Genomic DNA, 27,740 nt, shown 5'->3' on the forward strand with positions numbered 1-27,740 from the left:
CTCACATTCCTATGCTGCAGGGACTTCTCTGACACCTGCCTTACTTTCCTCAAATATATAACAATATATATATATTTATACTGCATAACCACAAAATATGTTATTGATAGTTTAGGACAGGGCTGACTTTAGATAAGGCAAGGTGTGGAAATCAGACCCAATGTAATTCACACAAAGTCAAGTCCTCCCTTTCTGCAGACCCATTGTTTCACTAAACTGCCTAATACAGGAGCTGATTAACACAACTACGGAAACTTTGTGCAGGCCCTCACCCCTCAACACAGAACAGATATCCCCAGGTACTAACACAGTTAAAAAAAAAAGAAAATTATAAATACTAGGGCATAAAATTTTGCCCACACTTCTTAAGCCAGGTGTGCTCCAAGGCCCAAATAGAACCATTCTATATCAACAGCTTAAAACAAAACAAAAAAGCACGTTAAATTCATCTCAAAATGTAGAATTTAGGCTAAAATAATCAAATATATATTCTAAGCACATCACTCTGGATTTTTTTTTTAAAACCATAAGTGTCAAATTCCGCTTGAAGTAATTTCTGTGCTGTAACTGCATATAGAGGAGGTGGAACACATCTGGTGCCTGCACTGTGCAAACATATTTATGATTAAATAGAATTGAATACCAAAATCCTGCAATGATAGAATTCATTAGACTAGTATAGTGCTGCATAATTACTCTTTTTTTATGTAATCCACTGCATGCTTTAAGAGCTCTTTTTACCCACTGGTATGAATGTGCTATGCCATATTTACATACACCTGTATAAAAGGCTGAGGAAGTATTAGACATATCAGAGAGGGTGACACAGAAAGGCAACTGTTGTACAGTAACTACACTGTCAGCGAAACAAGAGAAAACTAATTTAAATTCATTCCCCAGCATGAAATTCTACAGACGGGTACTGGATTTACATTTTGAAAGGAAAAGTGCTTCATACTGTAGTAAGGAAGAGTTCTGACACAACAAAATCAATCCAGCACTCCTTTCTACCAGCACTCCTTACTCAGCTTTCCTGCCTTGCATTACTGGCCCTCCACCAACATGCACAGATTTCCACATGGACCTTGCTAAGTAAGCATTGCCCTTGGGTCCTTCCTCACTGAAAACATCTTCACACATTACTGCTCACACCTAAGACTTGGAAGAAGGTTGCCAGCAGGCAGTGGCTCTCTCTGAGCTTTGGCATGTCTACCTTTGCCCTGCTTCTTTCCTACAAACCCAGGTGTCTCATGACTCCTACCAGGCAGCCCAGTCTCCCTCCTGGCTCATGCCAAGTGTAGCACATGAAGGTCCTAACAAAGGACCCAAGCTCCTGGTAAACCAGGGGCTCCAATGCCACAAAATTGGTGTCATCTTGGGCAGACACCAATAAAGGATGGTTGACACACTTCTTTAAAAAAAATTGTCCGGTACCAAAGACTTTACCATTAGTGTTCCAATTTTTTTCATGTTAAGCCGCCCACTGTCTCCCTAAGGCACACTCCATCTCCCTCTTAGTGTACTCACTGTTCTTCACTGTTGACACAGAGGAGTAAGGGAATTTGGACTAACTAAAAGGGTAAGTTAGCTATTAAAGCTGGTGGTGTAAATATGTTGGCTGCTCTCCTAGATGGGTTAGGGATGATGCCCAGGCAGTCCAGTGACAATAACAGCCTTTGGACCAGGCTCAGCAGGCAATTACGGAGCCAGCATGGAGCTGGCAGATTGGCACAAGGGACAAATTAACTGTCTACAGCCACACTGCCCTCCCCCCTCAAACAGAGGCCGGATGGACACCTGATAAGAGCTTTTCTCCAAAGCTGTACCTACAACCAAAGAGGAGTCAAGGAAATGGAGATTGATAAAAGCAGTCCAGAGGGACAGCAAAATGATAGCTGAAACCAATTATTATTTGTGCTTATTTCACATCAGCCTACAGGTTTCTAATAAAAAAAATCAAAACAATCGCCCTGACCAACCTCTTCATTTCCAGCCCTCTACTGATTATGGGTTACTTGAGCTATGCACCTGCAGGCTAAGGACGAACTGCTCTGCATTAAATATATATTGAGCTCCGAACCAAAATAATCTCTCTCAAATGGTATTTTTATTGCAAACAAAAGCCACAAATGTTCACACCTCATGTTCCTTAAGACAACAGAGAAAAACCACATTGAGCAGTTGAAAACAGCCAAAAGGCATAAGAAAAATCATTAAGACAAAATTTAAAAGATGCAGGGTTGTCACTCAAAGGGCTGTCCACAAATGGCACAATGCTCTTTCTAGTAACTGTGGTATGCAGAAAATCTTTCAATAATTATTAGTACAATTAAGAAATTCTATATTCTTAACAAGCTTAAGATTCAGGGGACATGAAAGTTATGACATTTCAAACTCTCCTGGACCAGAAGTTAGGCTGTAATTTGAAGTAAATTAAAAGTAAATTAAAGTAAATATATATAAACATGAAGTAAATTAAAATAAAGCACTTGTTTAGTAAGTAACTGTGCATGAACTGACTCTTTCATTTTATCAGTTTCTAATTAGTTAATGTTGACAGAGATATATTTGAAACCTAACTAATTTAAATTTTATATTGTGTCTCCTTTCTTTCATAAAAAGCATAAGAGAATCACAAAACCACTTCAATATCCTAAGCAAAATGGTTAAAGATTCACAAAATGTAAAATTTCAACGAAGAACCTGTCAATGATCACCAGGGAAGGATTTTTCCAACTTGGTTTCACATATAAGAGATAACACCAATTATTGACCTACACATTATTCTCGATGCAGAGCAAACAAAACACCAGCATCACAGGAATACAAGGCAGTATTTTACTGCTCACAGCTCTTTTTCAAATGTTTGAAAAGATCAAACCTTCAATTAGTCTCTTGTGTAAGGTGTCAAATTCCCAGAAAAATTCCTGTATTTCCACAGTTTACTCTTAACTGACACTAGGCAAAAGCACTCCTACAAAAGCAGCCCACAAAACTGCACTGCTATCCAAAGCAGAAAAATAAAAGCAGGTTACTACAAGAAGCCACACGACCTTGGGGTCTCAGCTGTGGCCAGGGGCTACTCTGGCACAGCCCCTCTCTGGCCAGATGCCAAAGCCATGTGCCCTGGGTCCAGGCTCCGTGGAAGAGCCCTGCCTGCTCTCAGCTGGAGCCTGCAAAGCTCTCGGCAAGGCAGCTGCCCGGAGCCAGCTGCTGCTGGCAGAGCAGGAGGGGCAGCTCCATCCCAAATATCCTTCTCTCCAAGCAGCTCTTGCACGCAAAGCAAAGAGAAGACTGAATATCAGACGAGTTGTGTCCTGGCAACCTACAGGAAGATAATGCCATTTCCCAGAGCTCTACACTCCTTCCTCCATCACAGGGCCAGACGCATCCCTTGAATGCTGTGGGAATGCCTACATTTTTCCTAAGAGGAAAGCAGGGCGGGACAAATCATCACAGGCTAAACTAAACACAACTCTGGGACTGAGACATCAGTATCCCTTTTTCAGTCCATGTGCTTTTGAAAACCATTATCCTAGCTTTCAAATACCAAAATTAAATTTAGCATCATTAGTAAGTAATATGGCTAACTAAATATTTGCATCTGAGCTTGAAAGCCTGAAATATTCTATCATGACATGATACAAATGCCAAAGAAAACAAATAAAAAAGTAAGACCTTGTGAATTACCTAGATTACACAGGCATTCCCAGAGTGAAATCCATATCTAAAGAAAAATATTTCATGTTTGGATTGTTTTTTATTACATGCAAGTGTGACCTAGTTTGGTAGTTTAAACTATTGAAAAGATATAATACCTAAAAAAACCCCAAACTAGGTAGGAGGTTTCTTAGATAGTTAATCCCAGAACCTTCCAAGAAAATGAAAATATAATGTCAGGGCTTCAAAAGTATTGCCAACATGCACCAGTAATTTAAATAATTTATATTAAAGAGTTTAAAGGAACTACTTAAAGTATAGTATTTGCCCAAGTCTTTGCAAGATATGAATAAGTCAGAGAATTTATTTCAAGTCTGTCTCAAGGACCTAGAGGGCATTCTGGAGAGAGTAATACAATTTAAAGGTTAAACTCATGGAATCAGACTGAAATCTTCAGAAGACGTATTTATATGTTTAAAAGACTTTTTCCATACCTTGAAGAGTTACAAAAATATTATATGAGCCATATTCCCATGTAGAGTGGTTTGCAAAAAAGTCAATAATGTGAGAGAACTCGATCAGCCACAGTGTTGGATATTGCACATCATTTATTGATGTTTCAAAAGTGTTGCTATTAGGCTGCAATTATATTTTGCTTTTCCTTCATTACAAAATTTTTAAAATGTGATACTCATCCATTTTTCTAGACAAGTAAGGAGACTCCCAGTCCTTTTCCTCATGTGTTGCTAGAGAACACCCTGTAGACCACAGAAAGCCTACATGGAGAGCTCAAACGTTTTAAACTGGAAAGGATAGCATAAGCAGTGTTGAACAAAACTAGCATTTCTACCATGGTCACTAGAATCAAATACTAACTCTACAAAGAAGCTGGTTCTTGGAATCAAGTACTCATGATTAAAGGAGCTTACAAATATAAAAGCAAAATCCTTCTAATATTTCCTAACGTATTTTAAGTATGAACATCTCTGGTATTTATAAAACAGAGGGAATCTCAGCATGCAAACACTTAGTCATAAAAACATTTTGAGATATCCCACAAAAATGAATGTGAATGCTTTTATATAGAATGGTTCTTGGACAGGTATCCAATGGAAGCAAAATTAGTAATAAGGACAGTCTTACCTGGTCCCAGGGACAGATGATTCCTCCAAAACACATAAAGAGATATCCCATGGCAACAAGACATACCCAGACCACCAGAGAAAATATACGAAGCAGCTTCTTAAATACAGGTTCCACGCAGACAAGGATAAATATAGCAAAAAAAATTGCTAGGGCTGTTGGAACAGTTATTAAAAATGCCACGTGGTCTTCAACTTCCTGAAAACAAAGGAGAATGAAAAGGAAGTTAAAAACAAATGTACTTAAAGGTCAGACATCAATAACATACTCTCAACTTATTGTATGTGGAGATGGCAGAAAGACACGATTGGATATCTAAAGTAAGTTAAATCAAAATAGGATTTCTTTCATGGTAAGAAGCTGCTACATCGAGCATCAATCTTGTAACTACTACTGTAATTACCCACAACAGCACAACACTTCTTTTACTACTCTGAGTTGCAGCAGGCTGTGAGAAGCGTGTGCAACATGAGGGGAGCTGAGTTGAAAAGCTGGATCCAAGTTCAGTCTGCAGTGGACACAGAGCCCATGGCCAACCATCCAACAACTCCACTGCTGGCACACACAGAACAGAGAGGGGCAAAATGCAGAAGAACAGAAGCTTGCAAGAACATGAATCTGCAGGAGAAAGAAAATTCCCCTGAAGCTTGGCATGGCCCTGCAGAACCTCTTTGCTCTGCAGACTGAAAAGACCCATGGCATCAGGAGAGGTGCTGGAGCTGAGCCAGGCAGCCCCATCTGCTCTGTAGCAGCCAACACAACCACGAGAACGTGACGGGTGACAGCAGTAGGGACTCTCTTGTGAGAGGCACAGAGGTGTGCCTCTGACACACTCCTGAGAGCTGTGCTGCTTACTCGGGGCTCATGGCAGGGATGGCACCAAGACACTGCCAAGCCTCACAGAGCCCACTGCTGCCCACTGCTGTAGTTTCACAAAGGCACTAATGACACAGCCAGGAATAGTCTGAGCAATACCTAGATGGATTGCAGAGGGTGATGGTAAGGCACTCTGGAATGCAAGTAGTTTTTTCACCAATCCTCACAAAATTAAAGTTCCCAGGGGAACAGAACCTCAATTCATTCCACTCCTACAAGCTTGATGCCAATACCAGAAAGAGATGCTCTTTCAGATGAGTCTGAAAGGGGATTGTAAGTCAGCAGGAAAAGGAATTCCAGCCACTCTAGCCAGTACGTTAGCTCTGGGGACAAAGATCAGTACATAAGAGATGGGCACCTAGGATCTTGTCACACAGATGTGGTGTGATGGCTCCTGTGATGGGAGTGTTGGAATGGAAGGATACTGGCTCTGTAGGAAGGAGAGGAGAGGGGACACAAGGAGGGGGTGTTTCCCTCTATGTCAATGACCAGTAAGAATGCATGGAGCATCCCCTGCTGGGTGATGGATGAGGAGCTGAGGGCTTATAGGTTGGGTTAAAGACAGAACAGAGATAGGCAACATTACAGTGAGGGTCTACTACAGATCATCCAACTAGGAAGACTGAGGAGATGAGGACCTCTATAGACAGACAGGAACAGCCCAGTGTTCACAAGTTCCTGGTCCTCACGAGGAACTTCAGCCACCCCATACCTGTTGAAGGGACAACACAGCAGGGCACAAGCAATCCAGGCGGTTCCTGGAAAGCACTGATGATGATTCCCTTCTCCAAGTGATACAGGACAGGTTGGGCTGGGCTTTGAGCAGCCTTTTTTAGTGGAAGGTGTGCCTGCCCATGGCAGGAGACTTTCTAACCCAAAGCCCTCTATGATTTAATATAATTTGAAGCAGATTGAGAAAACTGTAAATCACCCTGAACACTGCAGCTGTCAAAACGCTTCACAAATCAACTACGTCCATAGATCTATAAATGTCTTTTTGACAGTGATAGTTGAAAGGTTCTACACATTTTGATTCGGCCTAAAGTATATATCTGGAAGTACAGACTCTAGATTGCATACATACATTTTCTCCTAGCAACTGCTTACTTTGAAATGTACAAACAATGCCCAGAGCAAGGACTAGAATATAATATTAAGTAAGATTCAGAACATTCAATATTTAAAATTATATACAGAACTTACTTGGAAGCTACTACACTAACATCTTTAAATGAGTTAATGATGGGCGCATTAAAAAAAAGATAAATATTTGATTTTCTATTGCTGTTCAAGCTCAAAAGTATGCCTGGTTGAAATACAACAGCACTATATCAAAGTACAGTCACAGGATCTTTAGTCATTCCCAGCTGTTATGAATTCTAACAGCCTCATTTGTAGCAACCAGGATTCCCAAAAGCAGACCTCAAATGCTACTGCTTCAATAGTAACCACAGACTTCATGCAGAAAAGCCTCAGATTCATTTTTCATGGTGAAATCTTAAAGAGAATCTGAAAGTACTTATTTGATGATTTGTAAGTCATCTAAGCTCAAAGAAACATTTATTTTCCCCTTATTTGTAGTTGTTTCCTTAGTGCCCTGTTAAATCTTGTTTATTGATGGGTTTTCAATTTAAATATGTAAGATTTTACTTTAAAGTATCTTAATATGACTTTTTTTCCTTTCTTATGTATAAAAGATTTTCTTCAATTAAATCAAAACTAAAAATTTACAAATTTGTAGATTTGCAAACATTTACAAATGCTATCAGCAGGGGTTTTTTTAAATATTGTTTGGGTTTTTTTCCCTGATCTATTAAGTTTTACAGCTTGATATCTAGAGACACTTGATGCAAAAATCTGGCCCCCTTCGCTGTTCCCATTTCTTCATTTTCCTTGCAGCCCTGCCAGCATGTGCACTGCACACTGTGACACCCAGCTGCTCCCAGCTCCAGCTCAGGAGCAGCCACCACCCTGGCAGGCTCAAACCCAGGGAAACACCACAATATAACCTGCCCTGCCTTGTAAAAGCCAGCTCATCTTCAACTCTTCTTATTTTTAACTCCCTATTAAATTTATGAAGTCACACATTTAAGCAATTGTAATTGCAACACTGACAATCACGGTATAAGCAAAGGAAGTGTCAGGAAATTGTTAAGTGGTGATGCTAACCCTGAAATGCAAACACTAAGCTTTCAAATACCAAATACACACACAAAGGCTTCCAAGCACTTGGGTAGTCACACTGAAAACAAAATTATGGCCTTAAATTTAGGCATGGGGTAAGTGCCTGCAAGAGCACAGCACTGCATAGAGTAAGACAAGTGCCATCCTGCATAGTAAGAGTAAAAATATAAAACCTACCTACTAGTAGGAAGAACTACTGATTGATATATCTGAATGTTGTGATTTTTGATCAATCCCATCTCTGAAACTTGTTTCAGTTAATTGATTTAGTAAGTGGCACAACCAAGGTCAGCTCAGTTAACACCAGAAGTATTTAACTTCAGCCAGGTGCGACTGCCAAACTCTTGTTGCAAGAGACAGGTGTCACAGGACAGGACAACATCAACTTCTTTGCACCATCTGTCACACAGCCCAAGTCACAGCACCAAAGGAAACCTCAAACCCCTGGAGTAAGCCAAGACTGTGGAAAACCACATATTTAAATGATGGAAAATTGGCATTTCAGTGATAAGGATCATGCTACAAACATACTAGCAAGAAGATCCAGATGTACTTCAACTGCATGCTTCTCCACATCAGTAAAAAAGTAATAAAACTACTGCACTTTCTGCGAGGATTTGGCTTCATAGCAGATCAACAATATTTAGACACCTGTTTAGATGCACATGTATGCTCATGCAGCCACATACATCTATATGTATTCTATAATTAGATCAATCCATCAAAATGTTTATTCCAAATTAACAGCTACTCAGTTTCATTTTTTTATGCGTACACTCATCTCAACATTTAGCTGAACTATTTTGATCACTAAATCTAAAATTCACTTCTGCTTTCTCTCCTTCTGCAGTTGCTTACTACACAATTTTACATTTTGATTTAAATGCATGCAAAGGGGAAAAAAAAAATAGACCACACAGTATCAGCTCCTGAGCACAGGTGATGTCCCTCAGCTGACACAGGACAACATCCCTCTGCTGTCACAAGCTGCTTGCATCACACCATACTCTGTAAAATTCTGAAGTAAAATTGAATTTTAAAGACAGAATAGTGTACACATTAGACGATTTATAAAATAGATGAGAAAAATGTTATTATCATTTGTATCCTTTACAGAAAGCCTTAATGTGTACAGGGGGATTTTCACAATCCTGCCTTTATAATACATGCTAATGTCAGCTCAAGAAAAGCAGGCCCTGTAAGGAAGAGGTTTATTTTGGAAACTACTTTGAACAATATTCTCCTATTACTTCAGAGGAACTGAATCTTTATGAAATTGTAATTTTAAGAGCAGGACATTTAGAACTTGCAGCTTCCTGATCAATATTTGCAGTTATCAGTGTGTTTAGCAAGTTGGGTGTTGCAAAATCCTGAAGGTTAGCTGTTCTGTTACCTTAACCACTTCCCAAAAAGGTGGGGGAAGAAGAAAAAAACCAAACCTAAATACTTTGCTTTTTTTTTCCCCGCCAGCCTCAGGAATTAAAATACACTAGAGGTAATGGAATTAAAATATCAGCATGACACTTCTGAACATAATGGCTAAGCCTGCAATAGATGGATCTTACCTGACAGCTCTGTCTCCCTGAGTGTTTTCTATCTTGCTGTCTTTTAATTACTGAAGAAATTAAAAAGTCTACGTTAGAAATTTTCCAACCCCCACAAATTCTTCCAAAGTGTGATAATCTTGTTATCACCAGTAAAATCTGAAGAGTCACTTTCAATCATTTTTCTAATACCCACAACCTTCTCTCAATCTACATCCTGTTCTTCCCAGATGTCATGCCCTCAGTTTAATTTTAAACAGCAAAGCTGCTGTAGAGCACTTCACTGTTATATATAAAAACATAGTCAGATGAAATAATCCATAAACATGAACAAACAAACAGTTAAAACGCCAGTTTTAACATAAAATCTTTAAACATGGTCCCTCATTCTTTTGGCACTTTTTTTTTATTCTTTTTGTTTAATGGAATTCAGCAGTAGTCTATATACAGAAGACTCCTGCTGGGATCTGAAGTATCACATGCTTTGAATTAACTCAAACAATTTACTACATTAAACTCCTACTAAAATCCCTTTTTGCTGAGATCGATGAAACATGCTCTAAATGTAAATATAAAACCAAGTGATTCATGTTCTTCAGACATTGATTTACTTTTTTTATTTCATACATCTATTCAATTTTCACTATCTTCAATTTCATGCAGCTATTTTCAAAAATGTTGAGTGTTAAAAGAAATGTTACAGGGCTTAAGGATTACTAGTTTGCTGACCTCTCAATCAAACATCTTCCTTTAACAGGACTGACTGAAAGAATCTGTTGAGCTGTCTCTGAAGCAAAAACTGTCCATGTTTCCTGTAAAACTTTTTCCAGGACTTGAGACAATGATTTTCAGAAGACATAATCATCCTTCTCTTTGTAAAACTGGACAGCATTTAAATTCTCTAATATCTCAAAAAAAATTCACTATAAAATCTGGAAAAGTCTTCTGGCTTCTTGTGACCCCTCTCCTATGGTTTTATATTTTAGTGAATTTGCTTACAGCTGACTGCATTGTGTGCCATCTGCTAGATGGCTGGAAAAATCTCCATTTAATTAAGAGGTGCCATGCCCTGCTCCTGGCCAAGTAGCTGTAAGTTTTGTCTAGAATTTCATCATTTAGGACAACAGCTGAAAAGTTTTTGCCAGCAGTCTCAGGTTTCTTTTCCATCAATTCCATTAATATTAGTCCATCTCCACTTCAGAAATTGTACAGTGTCTTTAAGGCCAGGCTATTTCCAATACCACATGATATTTTCTGGATCCACAACTCAGAAAGACTCCTCTGTCTTTTGTGCCCACCATTTATCTTTCATAACATAAAAGTTTTACTTGTTATTCTTGCTTAGCTGCCTGGATAGAAGCTTTCTTGTGTGCAATTTTTTTTTTTTTTTTTTTACTCTTCCATTGAGTTTTGTGCAGCTTATTCAAGGACGTTAGCAGAAAATTAACCAGTCTGTATCTTTAATCAAACTGTCCTGAACTTTGTGTCAATGAAGCTTTAAATTTTCACTAAGGCCCTATGTAAGTGCATGCCTGAATTTTTCTTCTCTTTGATTCAGCATTCCCTGTCTAGCTTAGCAGATCAATGATAACAGCATCAGGCCCAAATCCAATTGTTTCATGATGTCTGCTGTCTTGAGAAATTCAGTTCTGTCTATTACTGAGTCTGATGTGCAGTCTACACATGCTGTTAGTGCACAGAGATCTTTGACTCCACACTTGATGGTCAGTCCAGCCATTTGCACATCACATGGATCATGTGGCATTCCAGCTGCCCAGATGCTGTGTGAAGTTCTATGTAAACATAAGAAGCAGTTCTGCATCCATGGCCACATTCTACACCATTTTGTATTCATTAGTACATGGGAATATAATTGGAACAGCAAGATTTCATCCAAACCCTTCAGATGTCATTCTGGCCACCTGAAGCCTTTCCCCAGGCTTGAAAGCCATGAACCATATGTGCTATAAATGTGTTCCCTGTATGAGAAATGTGCAGTTTTGCAATAGTGTAGCACTTCTGCTGCAATCCAACAAGGCCTGTTCTTTGGTGTTACAGGCAATGTCCTTGTGGGCACACAGGACTAACAGTGACAATAGTGACCAACCCTGCAGGACTTGTGAGCGCCCACCTGACCACACACATGCCTGACTAACAAGTCAAGCACTTTGAGCCATTGGGTTGGTTTTTAAGTAAGTCCAGTTACATATAAATATTATTTATCTTCTTAATTAGTCAGTAGAAAACCATTGTATCCAGATTTTTCCAAATCTGCCTGGTATCCATAAGCAAACCTCACCTGCTTCAATGTTGTAGCAATGATTATCAGGAACACAAAGTCTTGACATATCAGAGGTCAAAGACTTCTCTGTTCAATGTAAGAAACATCAGACCTCACAGAGGGCTCTTTGGAGGTGCCATGACTGCTGTGCAAATAACAGCAACATAAGAAGTTGGAAGAAAACTTCTGGAGGTAAAATATTTGTTGCTAGTGAAGGAAGCAGAGAACATTGCAGCATTCTCAGAAATGCTTCCAAAAAAAAAAACAAACCTGGTTAACAAGTAAAAGTTCAATAAGCAGATAAAAAAAAAAGTGTTCAAAAGGGAAATCAGAGAAGCCAGGATATTTGGGGAATAGGGATTTTTATCTCCAGAAGGCAACCGAGCTTAACAAAGATGAGTTTTCTAGCACTTCCAAGATAATAGGAAAACATTCAAATCGAATGTTATAGATTGATTGTTATAGAAAAAGAGCACATGGTTTAAAAGAAGCAGTAATGTCAAGGAGACTAATGAGTCTCAACCAAATGAAAGGACAGATGTTGACTAAACTCAGCTAAGAAGGTTTCAGCAGAGGAAAGGCAGAACAGACTCCCTTTTTAAATTCTGGCAGAGAAATAAGACACCATATGAAAGGATACACTTCTCTGCAAGCCTAGGAATCTAGATGGAAGAACTAAAATGCCTGTTGTTGAAGCATCATTTACAAAATAGTCTTACTGTAAAATTGGTGTAAAAAAGATCATCAATAGAATAATGAAAAAGTAGAAAAAGACTGAAAGCCATACTGTTCACCAGGGACTGAAGAAAAGCTTGTATTAACAGTCTAAGAGAATTAACAAATAGTATGAAGTGGCTATGAGCCAAAAAAAAGAGACTGAACAGTAAAGCCTCATAAAAATAAATTACTTAGAGGACTGGTTATCATGCAGATATAAGGAAGGGTGTCAAAGAAGAAAGCACAAAAGGTCAAGGGATACTTTAGTGACTCCCAGATGGACTTGCTAAGCATCACAAGAGCAGATGGAAGCTGAGACCTCAGTCTGTGTCTCATGTACTGCTGAAAAACAAAACAAACAAGTACACAGATGAAAACACCCACCCATACCAAGAAAGAGAAAATAATCTTGAGATCAGTCTGATCTCAAGGAATGGAAAGAACCTGGTCCACAAAATATTTCTATTGAGGAGCTTCTTTATAACAATGACAAGTCTTGTCAAGCAAGCAAATGCAAAACAAAACCTAAATTCTAAAATTGAGAGGGGGAGCTATAAACTTACAGATTAAAATCTTTGTAGATAGCCTGAAGACACTATAAAATTCAGAGGCACAGAGGCAAAAGCTAATTAATTCCCCTAAACAACTTGAGGAAGACCAAAATACACAAGCAGAATGTCTCAATACCAAGTAAGGAAGCTTCTAAAAATTATCTTCTATAGAGGTAAAAACAAAAACAAACAAACAAAAAAACCTTAAAGGGAATAATAAAAAAGGCTTTAATATAAAGACTCAATTAATATAAAGACTCAATAATGCATGCCAAGAAAAGAACTTGCTTGAGAAATTATTTTTAAGAGTATACTAATAAATTCTTTTTGAAACATAATCAGGAATTGGCAGCCTGCTAAAGGACTTCCAAACAAACAGATGATGCAGGTATTAAAAAGAACAACTAGAGAAGAACAGACTGTAGCAGAAAGGGTTTTGGTTGTTTTTTTTATCTGTGTTCAGTGTGGGATAATTCTCACTCCAAAATAATCTATGCATGGGGAATAAATCAAAAAGTCTATCTCAAATCGGAGCATTAGTGAAAGGCATTAATTACAAAAGAAGAAACATGAAATGTGAAAAAAAAATAAAAAAAACAACCAAACAAGGGAAGTACCAGCACATCTGGCACCTACCCTAGGAAAAACTGCTGAAAACGAAGGTATCAAAGTCCTCGGGAATTCTAAGGTATATGTTCGAAATATCCATAAACAGTTTGGAAAAGAGTTGAACAGCAATCCAGCAAAGATGAGGGTCAGCTATGAATAAACACAAAAAGGATCTCATAAGAGTCACTACAGAGCAAGAAAATGGCAGATGAATTTCTGATTGTGTGTGCAGAGATGCACCTCAGACAGAGCAATCCTAACTTTACACACAAGACAATCTCTTACCTGGCTACTAATACTTAGAGATATTTGGTGTTTATCATAGCTAGACCCATGAAAACATCACTTAGGTGCTCACCAGCAGTCAAAAATCAACCCAAAATGAAGAATACAGGAAAATAGTATAAAGGAGAACATCACAATGCCACCTCAATGCATGATGAACACCGTAATTCTGGTTCAATCACCACTTCCAAATGAATGCAAAGGAAGAAAAGATAGTTTTCCAGAACAGTCAAAACTGCAACACGGTGGCTAGATTCTGAAGGAATAACACTTGGTTTTAAGGTTTCTCTTCTCTGCATGGAGTGAGCACAGCTGTCCTTTAATCCAGCTCTTTTGAGGTTTAAAGGTAGTGTCCATCTCAGGCCAACAGGAACAACCTGCACCAGAGCTCTCTGCATGCAAAGGTGCAGCCAGAACCCTGACCATGAGCTCCTGACCATTCCTACTCTATCATATGCCATGGAATAGAGAACAAACCTGGAAGAGGGAATAGAGAACAATCCCTGCCAAAAACATAATTAGTAGAACTGGGATGTTTGGGCCTGTATATTTTATATTCAAAAGTATGCCCTGTGCAAATACCATGTACTCAACCTGAACAGGGAATGTTTTTTTTTATACATCCTCATTTGCCATACCAGCATTTTTCTCTCTCTTGGTTTATTTTCCATCGATTTGTGTCCTCTCCTCTTGATAACCACATGTCAGATAAAATCTGTCAGTGTATACAACTATGTATTTCATAAGCTGGGGTTCAGAGGGCCCAGGAACAGGGTCTAGGAATACGAACAGGACTGCCGTGCCTTTCGGTCATCCAGCAGCATCTCCACCTTCTCTTAGGCTGGCCATTATCTAAAGCTTTACTTTGAATCATGTAACAGCATAAGAAAAACAGGAGGGTCACACCCAATTACTTGTGGCTACAACACTCAGCTGGGTGAACTTCTAAAATTGTCCTGCTCAGTGGCAGTAGTTGGCAGCCACGAAAGATGAAATATGTCCCAGAGAACAAGGATAGTTAATTACTTCTGCTCCTGAAGTGTCCCCTTCAGAAGAGGGGGGATAGAAGCAGAAAAGTGAGCAAAAATCTGTACTTTGATTAAACTAATTATTTCAGGCTCCAGAGGTAATTAGAACATACTCACATAATTTATTAATTTTTAATGTAAATATAGTGATCAAAATATCTTTCTTGAGTACTTTATTCTACATGCATTGGTTCTGACTTCATCTCAAACAAAGGTGGGTTAATAACTCCGTTTATTTTCTTTTTCAGGTATTCTCAAAATCCTTCCTTATATTATAAGAGCACTTTGAAAGAAACTCTCCAATAAATTAAACTATTATTTATACAAATCACAATACATGGAAGATAAATTGAGTAACACACTTAGGAAGAACGTATATTTTGTAGTTAAATATATTCAAAACATGTCACTTAAAAGAGCTCCATCAGCTAAATATTACGGATTATACAATACTTCACAAGACTTCACAAGACATGTTTTTCAGATTAACTGCACTGTAACATGCATTAAAAGTGAAATTATGGCCTTTCTTGTACCCATATAGATTCATGGAAGTCTGAAATACTTGTTTAGATTTGTAGAAGTCAGAACTATTCATTTGACTCTTTGAGCTATTTAATACTGACAGTTACATATTTTGGCTGTCACTTTTAAATCAAAGCTAAAAGGTGACTTTCCCTCACCATTTTCCTACTGACATAATAACTTGAGAATCTGGCTGTAATCAAGAAAAAGTGTCAAGATGCAACTCACTTAAAAGTAAGAATGACAAAATTTGAACCAGGGAGCATATCAGCTTCAGCACATAAGGAAACTGCTCATTTTAAGGGTCTGTTTAATGAAGAAAAAGGTACACTTAGGCTTCTCTCTCTAATGGGTCTTTTAAAAACACATTTTGCAAGAATATTCCTGAGATTTAATGAACACACATAATAGGGTAGCATGAAAAATAGATTTAATATTGAAAGGCACTACTGTCATTTTGTAATTACTTTTCAAGTGTTTCCTAAGGTTATGCAATTATATACTAAACACCTTTATTATTATTGCAACAACGCTCTTAAAGTTTCCTCCCCTAAGGATACTTTCCACACTCTCGTATGTCGCTCAGTTCAGCTGACTTTAAACCTAAGAGATTGCTAATTTCATTTTTTACTCCATGGTAAGGACCACATTCTGCAATGGCTATTATTTCTCTTATGATGAAATTTCAAATGAAGGTTACAAACATGTTAATTTACATTTAAAATATAACTGCCAAATAACATCTCGGGAGTAAAACTTCAAACTTAATCATAGGAAATAGAGCAAAACAGATTCTGCAAATAAAGGCAGGCATTTTTGTGTTAGTTGAGAACTTTTTCCTAAGTACTGTTACCCTATTTCATTAAAGCATGGGTAAGAAAATAATAAAGATCAAAGAAAGCAAAACCAATCTGGTAAATTGTTTTATTGTTAAACAGATGTCACATCACTTGAAGCAATTTTATAAAATCCCACCATCTCTCTGTCAGGTTTAAAAGCTCACAGAGCTCACTGGTACAGAAAACAAGCCCCAGTGAGAGTCTATGGCCATTTTCTGGCATGAGTTGGCAGGGTGGGGATCCCCAGTGGGGCTTACAGGACAAGCTACTGGTCTGGACAACCTCCCCTGCCACGGACTAGGTCCTGACCAGACTAGATAGTTCTCAGTCCACTGTGCTGCTGCAAAGGACCACCACAATACTTGCATCAAGGAAAGAGAATCCACCCGCCTGCCAAGGTACATGAAGCAACTGAAGTGACTTATGAGGAGCAGCTGAAGGAACTAGGGTTGTCTAGTCTGGATAAAAAGTTGTTCAGTGGGTACCTTAACACTTCCTACAATTACCTGAAAGGCATAGCAAGGTGGGTCTCTTTCACTCAATAAGAAGCAATAGGAAAAGAAGAAAGGGCCTCAAATTGCACCAGGGGTGGTTTAGATTGCATATTAGGAAAAATCTCTTCACCATTTATCTAGTCAGTGAGCAGATTCACTATGCCAGCCATAGCACAGCTCAGCTGTGAGGACGCAAGTTGAAAAAAGTAAGTTCTAACTACTTTGGCAAACCTTACTGAGCAGCTCTGAGAAGCTATTTGGGAAACAGATAGGTGGGCCAGAGCACTTCTCATCTCAGCTGCTCTCTGGTGTATGCAACCAGAAGCCATTGCTCCTGGAGCACACCTTCCAGGTAAGAAAACCTTCAGAATTAGAATCATGGATGGTGAATGAAGAGAATGCTCAGACTAATATGTTATCATATTTTGTGATCATTTCCTCTGCCTCTCTCAGACACAAGCCTGGAATAGGGTCAAACCAGAAACAGCAAGGGGTTTTTATATTACATATGCACCACTAAGAACAAGAGTTCTGTTTAGAGAAGAGATAATGAAAAATTTTCTATACAGGTTGGTGAAACAGACAACTGGGAGAGTAAGTGTAGACACAGCCACACACTCCTCCATACAGATGGTGCACTAGTTCCTTCAATTTTCAGCATCACCTGAATAAGGTTCAGTGTCTGAAGGTTGCTTATTCAAGATATAAAAAGAAAAGATATGGAGAAGAAAATGCATGGAGCTGTTTTGAGTTTTAGGGTTTTTTTAATCAGGTTTGGTGCTCAGGGCGAAAAGGCAGAGATGTGCCAATTCACTTATTTTTGGATCCAGATCCCCAAAACAGAAGTTTAATCTGTTGGCATTTTCTCATCATCATAGATCAATATGGCCTTATCTGATTCAATTATTTTTGAAATATGCAGAAGCTACTATGGCAGCACATAATTATTTGGGATCACAGCTCAGCTGTGACTGGGGAGGTAGGCACAGAGTCAAACACTACAGGTGTTCAGCTGCACTTTGTTCCTATGCTCAAGAGATTTGCAGATCACATCTATCTGTGTGAAATGTCCATCAGTTTGAAGTCATGCATGGAGCAGCCTGGAAGACTCCAGTGACCACTACTGTTATAACAAGAAGTTTTCTTAATCATGGTGTAAATACAGGGACTGTGATCTCTGGCTAAGGTCTCTAATCTAGAAGAGCTCTTGAAGGATCAAAGAAACATATTCATCATTTTGTAGGAGTTTTAAGATCCCCACAAACAGTTTGGATATATCTGCCCACAGCAAGGAACTTGAAACCAATTTATAAAAATATAAGGGACACAAGTAGGCAGGTATACACAGGTCCATGGCAGATCCACTATGAAGTTGCCAGTACAGGATTTGTGAATCCATATACCTGGCTTGAGGCTGATAAAGACAGCAGACAATGGGAGTCCAATCCATCATCTGTCTTAGTCCCATTGCACATCAATAAACAACAGCTCTAGTCACTGTTATTTATCATTCCTGTCAGCTGCAGTGATCATTAGAAGTTGCAAATCCACCATTTTGAGTGACAATTCGTGGCATTAAATAAGTCTTCTATTGCCAAGGTATTCATAAAACTTTAATTTATTAAGATTACAATTAAAGGCTAAGCATTTTTCCAATACTGCCATATCCATAATTTTATCCAATTCTTATTCAGGATTTAGGTTGTTCAACACGAAAGATGAAACAGATGCATGCAAAGTGAGGTTGCCACCAGCACCTCATTAACTTGATGGCTCTGCGTCCAGGCTTGTTAGGGACTGGCAGATGAGACAAGCTCTCAGCAGCAATAAAAGTAACCACAGATGTACTGCGAGTGTCATTAACAAATGAAAGAAGTAGTAGCACAGACTGATGTAGAACTGAGGACTGAAACCAGACAGAAATCCAGGCAATTCCTGCTTCAGACAGGAAGATACAGCAACCTTTCCTGCCTGACTAAAGAGGTAATACTGCCTTTAAAAAGTCACTCTCAGAGAACATGAGAAGGAACATCTGGCAGGGACAGCAATATCCTAACACCGTATCAAGTAACCAGCAACTATAGCTAGAAGAATATATTGCTATATGGTGTCTAGAGACAAGAAAAAGAATTAAGAAACACGGGGTTTCCTCATGGAACATTTTAATAGGGGACTTGAAAGTAGAACTGTACGGTCAATTATATCTGGAATTGTGGAAAGAAAAAGCATTGTAAATAAATACACCGATGTTTATTCTGTATTCCTGCTCATGCTGGTAGTAGCAATAGTATGGCAGAAAGAGTTCAAGGAGAGGTAGGATACCTCCCGAGCACAACAACCATAGCATCAAGCATGCAAAAAAACCCTGCTTGTCCTTCAATTAGTGAAGATTTTCTTACTTCATTACCTTTGCTGTGATTTAGCTGTCTTCTTGGAGGAATGAATATATCGGAGTTTGAAAACACTATAACAGATGCTTTGGCTTACTTTCAGTCTGCAAGGATTCCAAGGAACGTTTTCAGACCTTGGATATTCTTGGACTTTGGAAAAACAGTTGGTGCTCTTAAACTAAAAAAAGCTGTAAATTACACAGGGTTGATCTCAAAAAGGTATCCTAAAACTGAGAGTACAAATGGTCTTATAGTATGGCTGTATTATTCCATGCAATTATGTTATAACAGAGCATCTCAAGAATACAGATACAAAATCATGTCAACAGTATGGTGACTTTTTGGTGTGGATGGATGAATTTTTCAGAGGCAGACTGATGAGATGAGAACATTACCAGAGGTACACATCAGATACTTTTAAGGAATGATGAAACATGCCTGCTAAAACTTTTTCCACATGGACTTGGAAGACTTTTCTCCCTTCATTTCAGGATGAGATTCTGATCATGGAAATCTGGAAGGGTTTGGCTGATGTCCAGCTTTTACCAGAAACAGCAAGAATTTATTTCGGGAATAGCATCAATTAGAGGGAAGAAATGGCACACCTCAGTTCAAACCCCAAGGGGCTTATAGGATTCTCCTGATCTTCTCCTTGCACAGAAACAGCTCTCTGCCAACCAGGTTGGCAGCCAGAAAGTTTCCACGTACTCCTTCGAATGAGGCAGCTACTTCTTCCACACAGGATCAGCTGACAGTAAGTTCAGTCAGTCTGATGCCAGAAAACCAACTGCTGCAGAATGTACATCTGCCATGCTGCAGGTACAGCTACCTAGTTAATTGTACTCCCTCTTTAAGAACCATTGACTACTCTGCTTTTTGCTACAGAAGGTATTTGGGTATGTCAGTAAAATAGATGTGCAGCCAACATTTAGTTTCTTGAACTTATAAATCCACAAAAAGGTTCAGAAATCTAAACCAAGCCTACCAGCATGATCCTGAGCTTTTCAGGAACTTCAAAGAAGTGGTTGAGGGGTCATCTAACACCTCTGCTCCACAGACAGTCCTTAGATGGCTGACCCAGCACAATCTCAGAGTGGTTTGGAAGGGGGAAGGCAACACCATGCCACGTTGCAGAAGCACTTTTTGCTCAACACAAGCTCCAGTTGGCCGAGGACACCCTCAAGAATAACACACCAACACACCAGAGCCTACACACCAGCAACCACATCTTAAGAGCTTTACAAGGTCACACACGGCAGCAAGAATTCGGGAGATAAGGGCTGCAACTAATGTTAACACCACACACCAGGCTTACAGGGGAGCAAGGGAACAGGACAGACTAAAAGAAAACACGAGTCTGGTAGCAGACTAGCGAACCATAACTTTTCTGAAAATGAACAGAAAGAAGATCCCAAGAGGTTTAGATCTTCTCCCACTTACAACACAAGTGCTAAAAGATTTGGATATATCTGAAGCGTAGGTTCTTGTTGAAGCCTGTATCTATGGACTAGGCATTCTTTAAGTCTAGAAAAATGCATGGATAAAGGAAAGTTATGGCCTTCCAATAAATTGTACAATTTGGGCATAACTCCTGTCTTCAGGGTTTTTGTTAAATCGTGTAAGAAATTAAACACAATTTCAGATATTTCAGGTACACTCATATTTTACACTATGAATCTAAATATGGCTTTTTTTTCAATCTCCTGCAAATTGTATTTATAGGAGATATGCTCCTGCCAGAGACAAAATTGTTCTAGATACCACTAAAAATGGCTATAAGCTTTTAGTACGAAAAAGGAGAGATGGGTGAATAATGAGGTTTTTCATACACATTACATTGAAAGAACAATACAACAATCAGAAAGAAAATGAAGCTGACCTCTGGCATTTTTATGTCCTGAAAGGCTTTCGCAGGTTTGGGAAAATAATTTACTCTCTATTGATTAAAGACGCAGCTAAACATGGATGACTGATCTCATTTTGCCAGTTTGCAGTTCACGCCAGGTAGAGAAATACAGAGGCTACTCTGACACAGGAAGTTCAAAGGTTGATACTATCACTACATTATTTAAAACTACAAGCTGTGAATGGTCATCATTCAAGCTGACTCTAGAATTTTTATATGTAGCGTTTGAGGAGATAGAGTGCTTAATTCCAAAGGTCAAAATCACAATAGTTCTCTGAAACAAAAGCTAAATCTCCCAAGAAACCTCTCACAGTAATAATAGCAGTACATTGTCTGAAAGAAAAGTAATCAGATTTCCAGGCACACTTTGTAAGTAATCTCATTTACTGTAATTTTGCAACAGCTTTCATAAATTTTTCATCTGAAATCAGGAAAGCTATAGCTTGTATTCTGACAGGTTGAAAGAGCTGAGTAAGTAAAATGCATCCCTGTGTGGCTGGCTGTGTTTGGGAACACTTAAGAATACTTTGCCACATGAAAAAACACAAAGAAAGAGCAACTTGGATATCACAGTGATATACTTCAACAAGGAAATAAAACATTAAAATAGAAGGAAAACTTCCTCTCACTTCCATTGGTTTCCAAGTTTAAGACAGCCTAGAACATAAAAATGGCTCACGCTTCATGAATATCCATCCTTACAATGTCCAATCCCACATTCCATGTTCTAAGCTGTTCTATGAAGCACAAGCAAGAAATCCAAATTGAGTGTTATAGTTAGTCATTTTGGAGTTTTGTCTCCACAACAGGCTTAAGTAATTTTCAGTGAAATCTTAACTGTTTTCTACAAAATCTAAAGGAAATAACTGCTAAGAAATATTTCCCTTAACTTCAGATGTATAGCACAGATTTGCACAGAACTATCCCACTTCATTTCCACTGGGCCCTCTCTACAAAATTAGATCTTCTGTCAAAACAATCACACATGTACAAGTTGTGCAAAATTAAAGATAACGATATTAATACCAGCTTTTGTGGCTCAGATACTCCTAACTACATGTCCCTTTTATATCATCAGGCACAAAAAAAAGACTAAAAATTCCACAGCTCTATAAAATTTATTATTAATATTAATTATTATCTCCCTTTATTCAGATGCGGGAGAAACAGGTCTAAACCTTCAGGAATATTTTAATCATACATGCAACCAGAAACTAAACTATAATAAAGAACTTTTAGGAGAAATTCTGGGCAAGGCTCCAGAGGATTTTGTCCAGCATCCTGTGGCTGGAAGTCCATATAGGCAAGCTTTCTCTCTGCCTGAAGTTACTTTTATCTGTGGACTGGAAACTAGGATGAACCCCACCTCTTTCTCCACTCACCCATACAGTTGCTAGCTACAGGAAGATAAAGGCTCAGGAAAAAGGTTTTAAAAGCTTTTTTTTTTTCTCTTCCGGTATGTCTGGAATTCCAAATGCAGACTGAACCATTAACTTCACTCTTTTTGAAGAACTAACGCCTGGCAAAATTCAGTCGGCTCAGAGTTTTGTTCCCATAACTTTCAGCAGTCTTTCCATCTGGGTCCAGCTTTTTTGCCACCTTCATAACCACAAATGATTCACCCCAAGAGATGAAATTACCAAAATAATTACATGCAACTCGTAAACAAGTTGTAGACCATACTAAGACTGAAATGTACAAAATTTAGTGCTAAACACTGTCAAGCTCAAATTCTGCTACCCTGACTGTGGGCAAGTACAGTGTACATCTCCACAGTTAACTCTGCCCGACAGACTTCCAATTCGACCTTCCAACAGTCCCTTCAGCCCTGACGGACAAGCACCCACATTAACATACTAGAATGAGATAAGCGGTCAAACCTGTATTTTGCACACACAGCTTCAAAATTTAAAGCCTTGGACATTAAACAAATGAATTATGAAGCATCACCATTACTGACCTCACTTTCACAACTGTTTTCTATTTAATAGGAATGGTTGAACAAAAAGATTAAAATACAACTACTACAAACACCAAAAGGAAATAAACCACCAATTGACTCAAAGCTTAGTTAATCCTGCAGGCAGCTCCTGCAGGTTTTAAGACAAAAGTTTGGTCAGGCAAGAAAGCAGGATTCTATGTATAAGCAAACACTAACTGCAGTGCCTCTAGGAGAATCCATTAGATTATACCGACCTGCTCATCCTTGCCTTTAGAGATAACTAGCTCTAAACATTCAGCTTTCCAGAAGACCATAAAAAGATTCCTTTTTTTTTTTTTTTTAATAAAGGGGGGAGGGGGGAGAAGAGTCTGAGACCACTCAAATACCCATTCACTTCTGAAGTATACAGTAATGCCAACAGCCTGCCTGTAATCATTATCAGCAGGAAAACTCTGTAAAGGACCAAGAATTTTACCGCCCTCTGCAGCTTTTCCTTCGCAAGGGCAAAACGCCACCCATTTCAGGGGAGATAAACTGATACCGACAGTCACCTGCTGCTGTGACACATTTTTTCTTCCCAAAGCCTGGAAACCCCACACTGAGCACGCAGAAAAGACATCCGATCAACCAAACTTCACCTTCCTTAAAAACGAAGGCTGTGCTGTCCCAAAAGCTTTCATGAGAAAATGGGTCAAATGCTAGAAAATGATGTCATGGGGGAGAGAGGGGGCTAGCACAAGGAGGAGCACGGCCCCTGCTTACTTGCACTAAAAATATTACTTCAGATACAGGTACTGACTGCAATTTTGTGCGGCGATTCAAACCCTGCCACTATAAAGGCCAGCACGGCCAAGCCGCCAGTTGGAAGAGAGGGGAGCCAAGGAATTAAGTGAATTAAACTCGATGCGCTTGTTGACTCAGTTTTCGCTCCATCAGCCGCGCTGCCGCTGCTCCAGCGTCGCCTCTAAATATCGGGCAGCAAAGTTCGGGCGGGGGTTCCCCGGCCCCGCCGCCACCTCGGCGCCTCTCGCCACCAACTTTCCGCCGCAGGAGCCGCAGCACCGGCTCTCGGCCGTCCCGTCCCGTCCCGTCCCGCCCCGTCCGCCTCGGCTCGGCTCGGCTCGGCTGAGAGTGCCGGGTACTGCGGGAGAGGGGATGCCGGGCGGCGGCGGCGGGGATGCCCGGGAGCCCGGGGAAAGCGCGGGTCCCGCACCGGGAGGGTGTCTCTTACCAGCCCGGAGGCGAAGAAGACGGCGAGCAGAGCTAGGCAGGCGCCCATCACGATGAGGAGCAGGAAGACGATGAGCGGGTGCTGCTGGCTCATGCAGTAGTAGGACTCGTAGAGCCAGTCCCGGGAGCGGGACTGTTCTCCGCTCGCCCCGCAGCCGCCGCCCGCCTGCTCTGCCCGCTCCAGCAGGTAGCGGCGTCTCCTCCTCATCATCATCGCTTCTTGCCACATCGGGCAGAGCCCGCGCAACTCCCTCAGAGCCGGCGCCGCCGCTGCTGCAGGAGGCAGCCGGGGAGTGGAGCGGGGCGCGCTCCCGCGCGGGAGGCGGAGAGGAGGAGCCGCGGCGGCGGCATGGGCACGGTGCGCCGGGATGCCGCGGCCGCCGCGCAGCCCGCCCGGGGCTTGGTGCGCCTCCGGAAGGCGCCACCCCGCACGCACATGCCTTGCCCGGCTCCCCCGGAGGCGGGGGCGGCAGCCGCGCTCCTCCTCGCCGGGGAGGGCAGCGGGCGCCCGCCCAGAGTAAGCGCCCCGGGGCGGCGGCGGCGACAGCGGCAGCGGGAGGTGCCTTCGCGGGCCAACGTGAAAGCGGCATCTGCCTCTCCCCCCTCCGCACCGGCGGCGGGAGATGCCCACGGGGTCGGGCCAGCTGCCCCGGCCTCCGCCTGCGCGGGGCCGGGAGCCCTCTCCGGCCGGAGGGGCGCGGTGCCGCCGCAGGTGCGGCTCCCGACGGCGGCCGTGAGGCGGAGAGCGCGGCGAGTGCCGCTCCCCGCCCGCCTCCGGCGGCCCCGGCCCTGCGCGGCTCCCGCGGGCGCGCCGCTGCCTTCCCCAGGGCGGGTGGCAGCACCTCCCGGCGCCGGAGGGAGAGACATCTGGAGATTGCTTTGAAATTACTCCCACGGGCGGACGGCTCTTGCAGGACTGTGTCACTGGGTACCTTTTCCGGAGGCGGAATCCCCTTTTTAGAAATCATACCTCAATTTTTGTGAAAACGAGCATCCGAGTTAGAAAGAAGCATAACATACGTTTTCTCCGGCTTACCATGTTCCGAAGGATTTGGTTAATTCCTGTCAAAGCAGAGACTGGAAAGATGCTGGACATCTAACACAATAAAGTTGCATATCTGTCATGCACAGCATTTGCAGGCAGTTCTGCATCCTCAGCCCATTGCTTCCCCGAATGGCCCTCCCCACAGGTTAAGTCTGTCTCTGCCCTCTCTGATCTAACCCTACAGCCTCTGTTGTTGCTTTGTCACGTCCTTAAACTCATAGAGGCTGCCAGAATGCTCCCAGGAGAGGAAGAGACCAGAGCAGCACAGATGCTAATGGGCCTGAATGTCCCAAGGGTGTCTCCCGGTAATTGGAATAATGTTAGAAACAAGAGGGACTTGGGAGTACTGTGCTACTACAAAAGGTGAAAAACTGGAGCTAACGTAAGTGATCGTAAATTGTCATAAATGAGAGACATAGAATAGAGGGCTGACCATTAATCAAGTGGAAGAGAAGGCAGGTAACTAGGATGATATAGACCAAAACTATATGGACTGTGAACTAAATTATATTTAACGCCTAAATTCTGTGCCACTGATTTTCCTATCCAGAAAAAGATGAGTTCTCCACAAGTGCAGAGAAACCGATGGCACGTACAGCTCCAAAGCCCTCTCCATATATTTGCACATTTTAGATTCCTCAGGGTTTTAAAAGGGATGAGACTTGAGCTTTCTTGCCCCCTGTTCCTCTCAGCTGGCTGGATGGAAGAAAAACTCCATGTTTTTCACTCTTCCTTCCCCTGAAGCGCTTTCTGGGGCAAGAGGAGCACATAAGGGAGAAGTGGAAAGTTACAACCACACCCCCTGTTTTGGGGGAGAGAGAGGGTGAAAAACTCTCTAAAGCAGCAGTGATAAGATTGAAGGATGAACACAAATCTATGTGGGGAGAACATTCTGGCAGAATTAATTGCTGGGAAGGAGTTAGTAGAGGTGGGTGTGAGAATTTTTGCAACATGAAAAGGCTTTACTTGCAGTCACTTCAAAAATTATGGAGTTGGCCACCCTCACTGTCACACACATATATAGTGAGATAAGCATAGGGAGTTTAAAAAAAATCAAGAGCCAAACCAGAATTACAACATAAAACCTCTTTGAAAAGCAGATTTGATATTTGAAGGCATCCATGTTTTGGTCTCTCAAAGGTGGAAAAACCAGTATCACGTATACACTTCTTTAAATTTCAAGAATAATTCCATGATGCTGAATATACTTTAAAAAGTGCAAAAGATCCAGACAGGCCAAATGAAGAACATTTTCTGTTCCATGCGTACAACAACCATCCTCGCAAAAGCATTCAAAACTTGGACAGTATATTAATACAGATAGTAGGAGTGGTTGTCTTCTCGCAGCTGATCCTTCTTTAATAGCTTTCCACCGCTTTCCACCTCCCTGAACCTGAACAGGAAAGGCCATTCCAAGGAGTTTACCATGATGATCATGTCATTTGTTTGTTATTTCTGTAAGATCTTATGCCTGTAACAGCTAATTCCTCATTATATTACTCTCATGTAATTTCTCAGGAAATAAAATTATAATTGCACAGCAAAAACTTAATTAACCCAAAGGTTGCCCAGTGGTATCTCATGCCTTTCCAAAACAATGGGATAAGCATAACTCTTCTGAAAGACCAGACATAAGGTGTTTCAACAGCAGAGTGAGAGAAAGTAACATGGTAACAAGAGGAAGCAAAATGATCATTTATAAACGTCACCTCCTAAGGGCGCAGGAGCAGGCAATTCCTAGATGTTGCAAGTCAAACAGGAAAGGCAGAAGACCAACTTGGCTCAACAGGGATCTTTTCAGAAGTAAGATGAAAAAGGAATGTGTATGGCCAGTGGAAGCAAGGTCAGGTGACATGGGAAGAAAACCGAGATGCTGCTTGCCACTGTAGGGAGAAAATTGGTGGGGCCAAAGCTTAGGAAGAAATTTTAAAAAGAGTTTTTTTCAAATATATTAATCGCAATAGGCAGAGCAGAAATAACATTGGCCCATTAGAGGATGAGGATGGTCACCTCCCAAACAGGGACATGAAGAAGGCAGAAGTGTTTAATGCATTCTGTGCCTCGGTCTTCAGCACGGATGATGGAACAAGGGGATCTCAGTGCCCTGAGCTGGAGGACCTTGACTGAGAGAATGATCAATTCCCAATGAGCCCTGAAATTGTATGGGATCTGCTGCTCCAGCTGGATCCCTAAAAATCTACTGGGCCTGATGGGATTCATCCAGGAATCCTCAAGGAGCTAGCTGATGTCATCCCAAAAACTATCTTGATGATTTGTGAGCAGTCTTGGGAATCCAGAGAAGTCTCATCTGACTGGAAGCTGGTGAACGTTGTCCTGATTTTCAAGAAGGGCAAGAAGGAGGACGCCAGAAACTACAGGTCTGTCAGTCTCACTTCAATGCCCAGTAAAATCATGAAACATATTATTCTGGAAAGTACTGAAAAACACCTACAGGACAATGTATTAATCAGTCACAGCCAGCACAGCTTAA

At 40.8% G+C, this 27,740-nt stretch overlaps 1 protein-coding gene across 2 annotated transcripts in view; it reads right to left on the minus strand.

Moving 5' to 3' along the window:
* Window positions 1-25,315, minus strand: part of ADCY2 (adenylate cyclase 2) — a 201,358-nt gene extending 176,043 nt beyond the window's left edge. The window contains exons 1-2 of one of the 2 annotated variants that reach the window (XM_088171170.1): window positions 25,241-25,315; window positions 4,804-5,001 (exon numbers count right to left, since the gene is read on the minus strand). In XM_088171170.1, the coding sequence (XP_088027296.1) occupies window positions 4,804-5,001; window positions 25,241-25,300 (258 nt within the window). In that variant the 5' untranslated portion in view covers window positions 25,301-25,315. Of the gene's footprint in view, window positions 1-4,803; window positions 5,002-24,205; window positions 24,612-25,240 lie in introns of those variants that run through there. The other variant, XM_014872312.2, reaches the window with a different exon arrangement.
* Between the last annotated feature and the right edge of the window lie 2,425 nt (window positions 25,316-27,740).

Source organism: Sturnus vulgaris, chromosome 1 (genome assembly GCF_052056855.1).
Source record: "Sturnus vulgaris isolate bStuVul1 chromosome 1, bStuVul1.hap1, whole genome shotgun sequence".
Classification (NCBI taxonomy): domain Eukaryota; kingdom Metazoa; phylum Chordata; class Aves; order Passeriformes; family Sturnidae; genus Sturnus; species Sturnus vulgaris.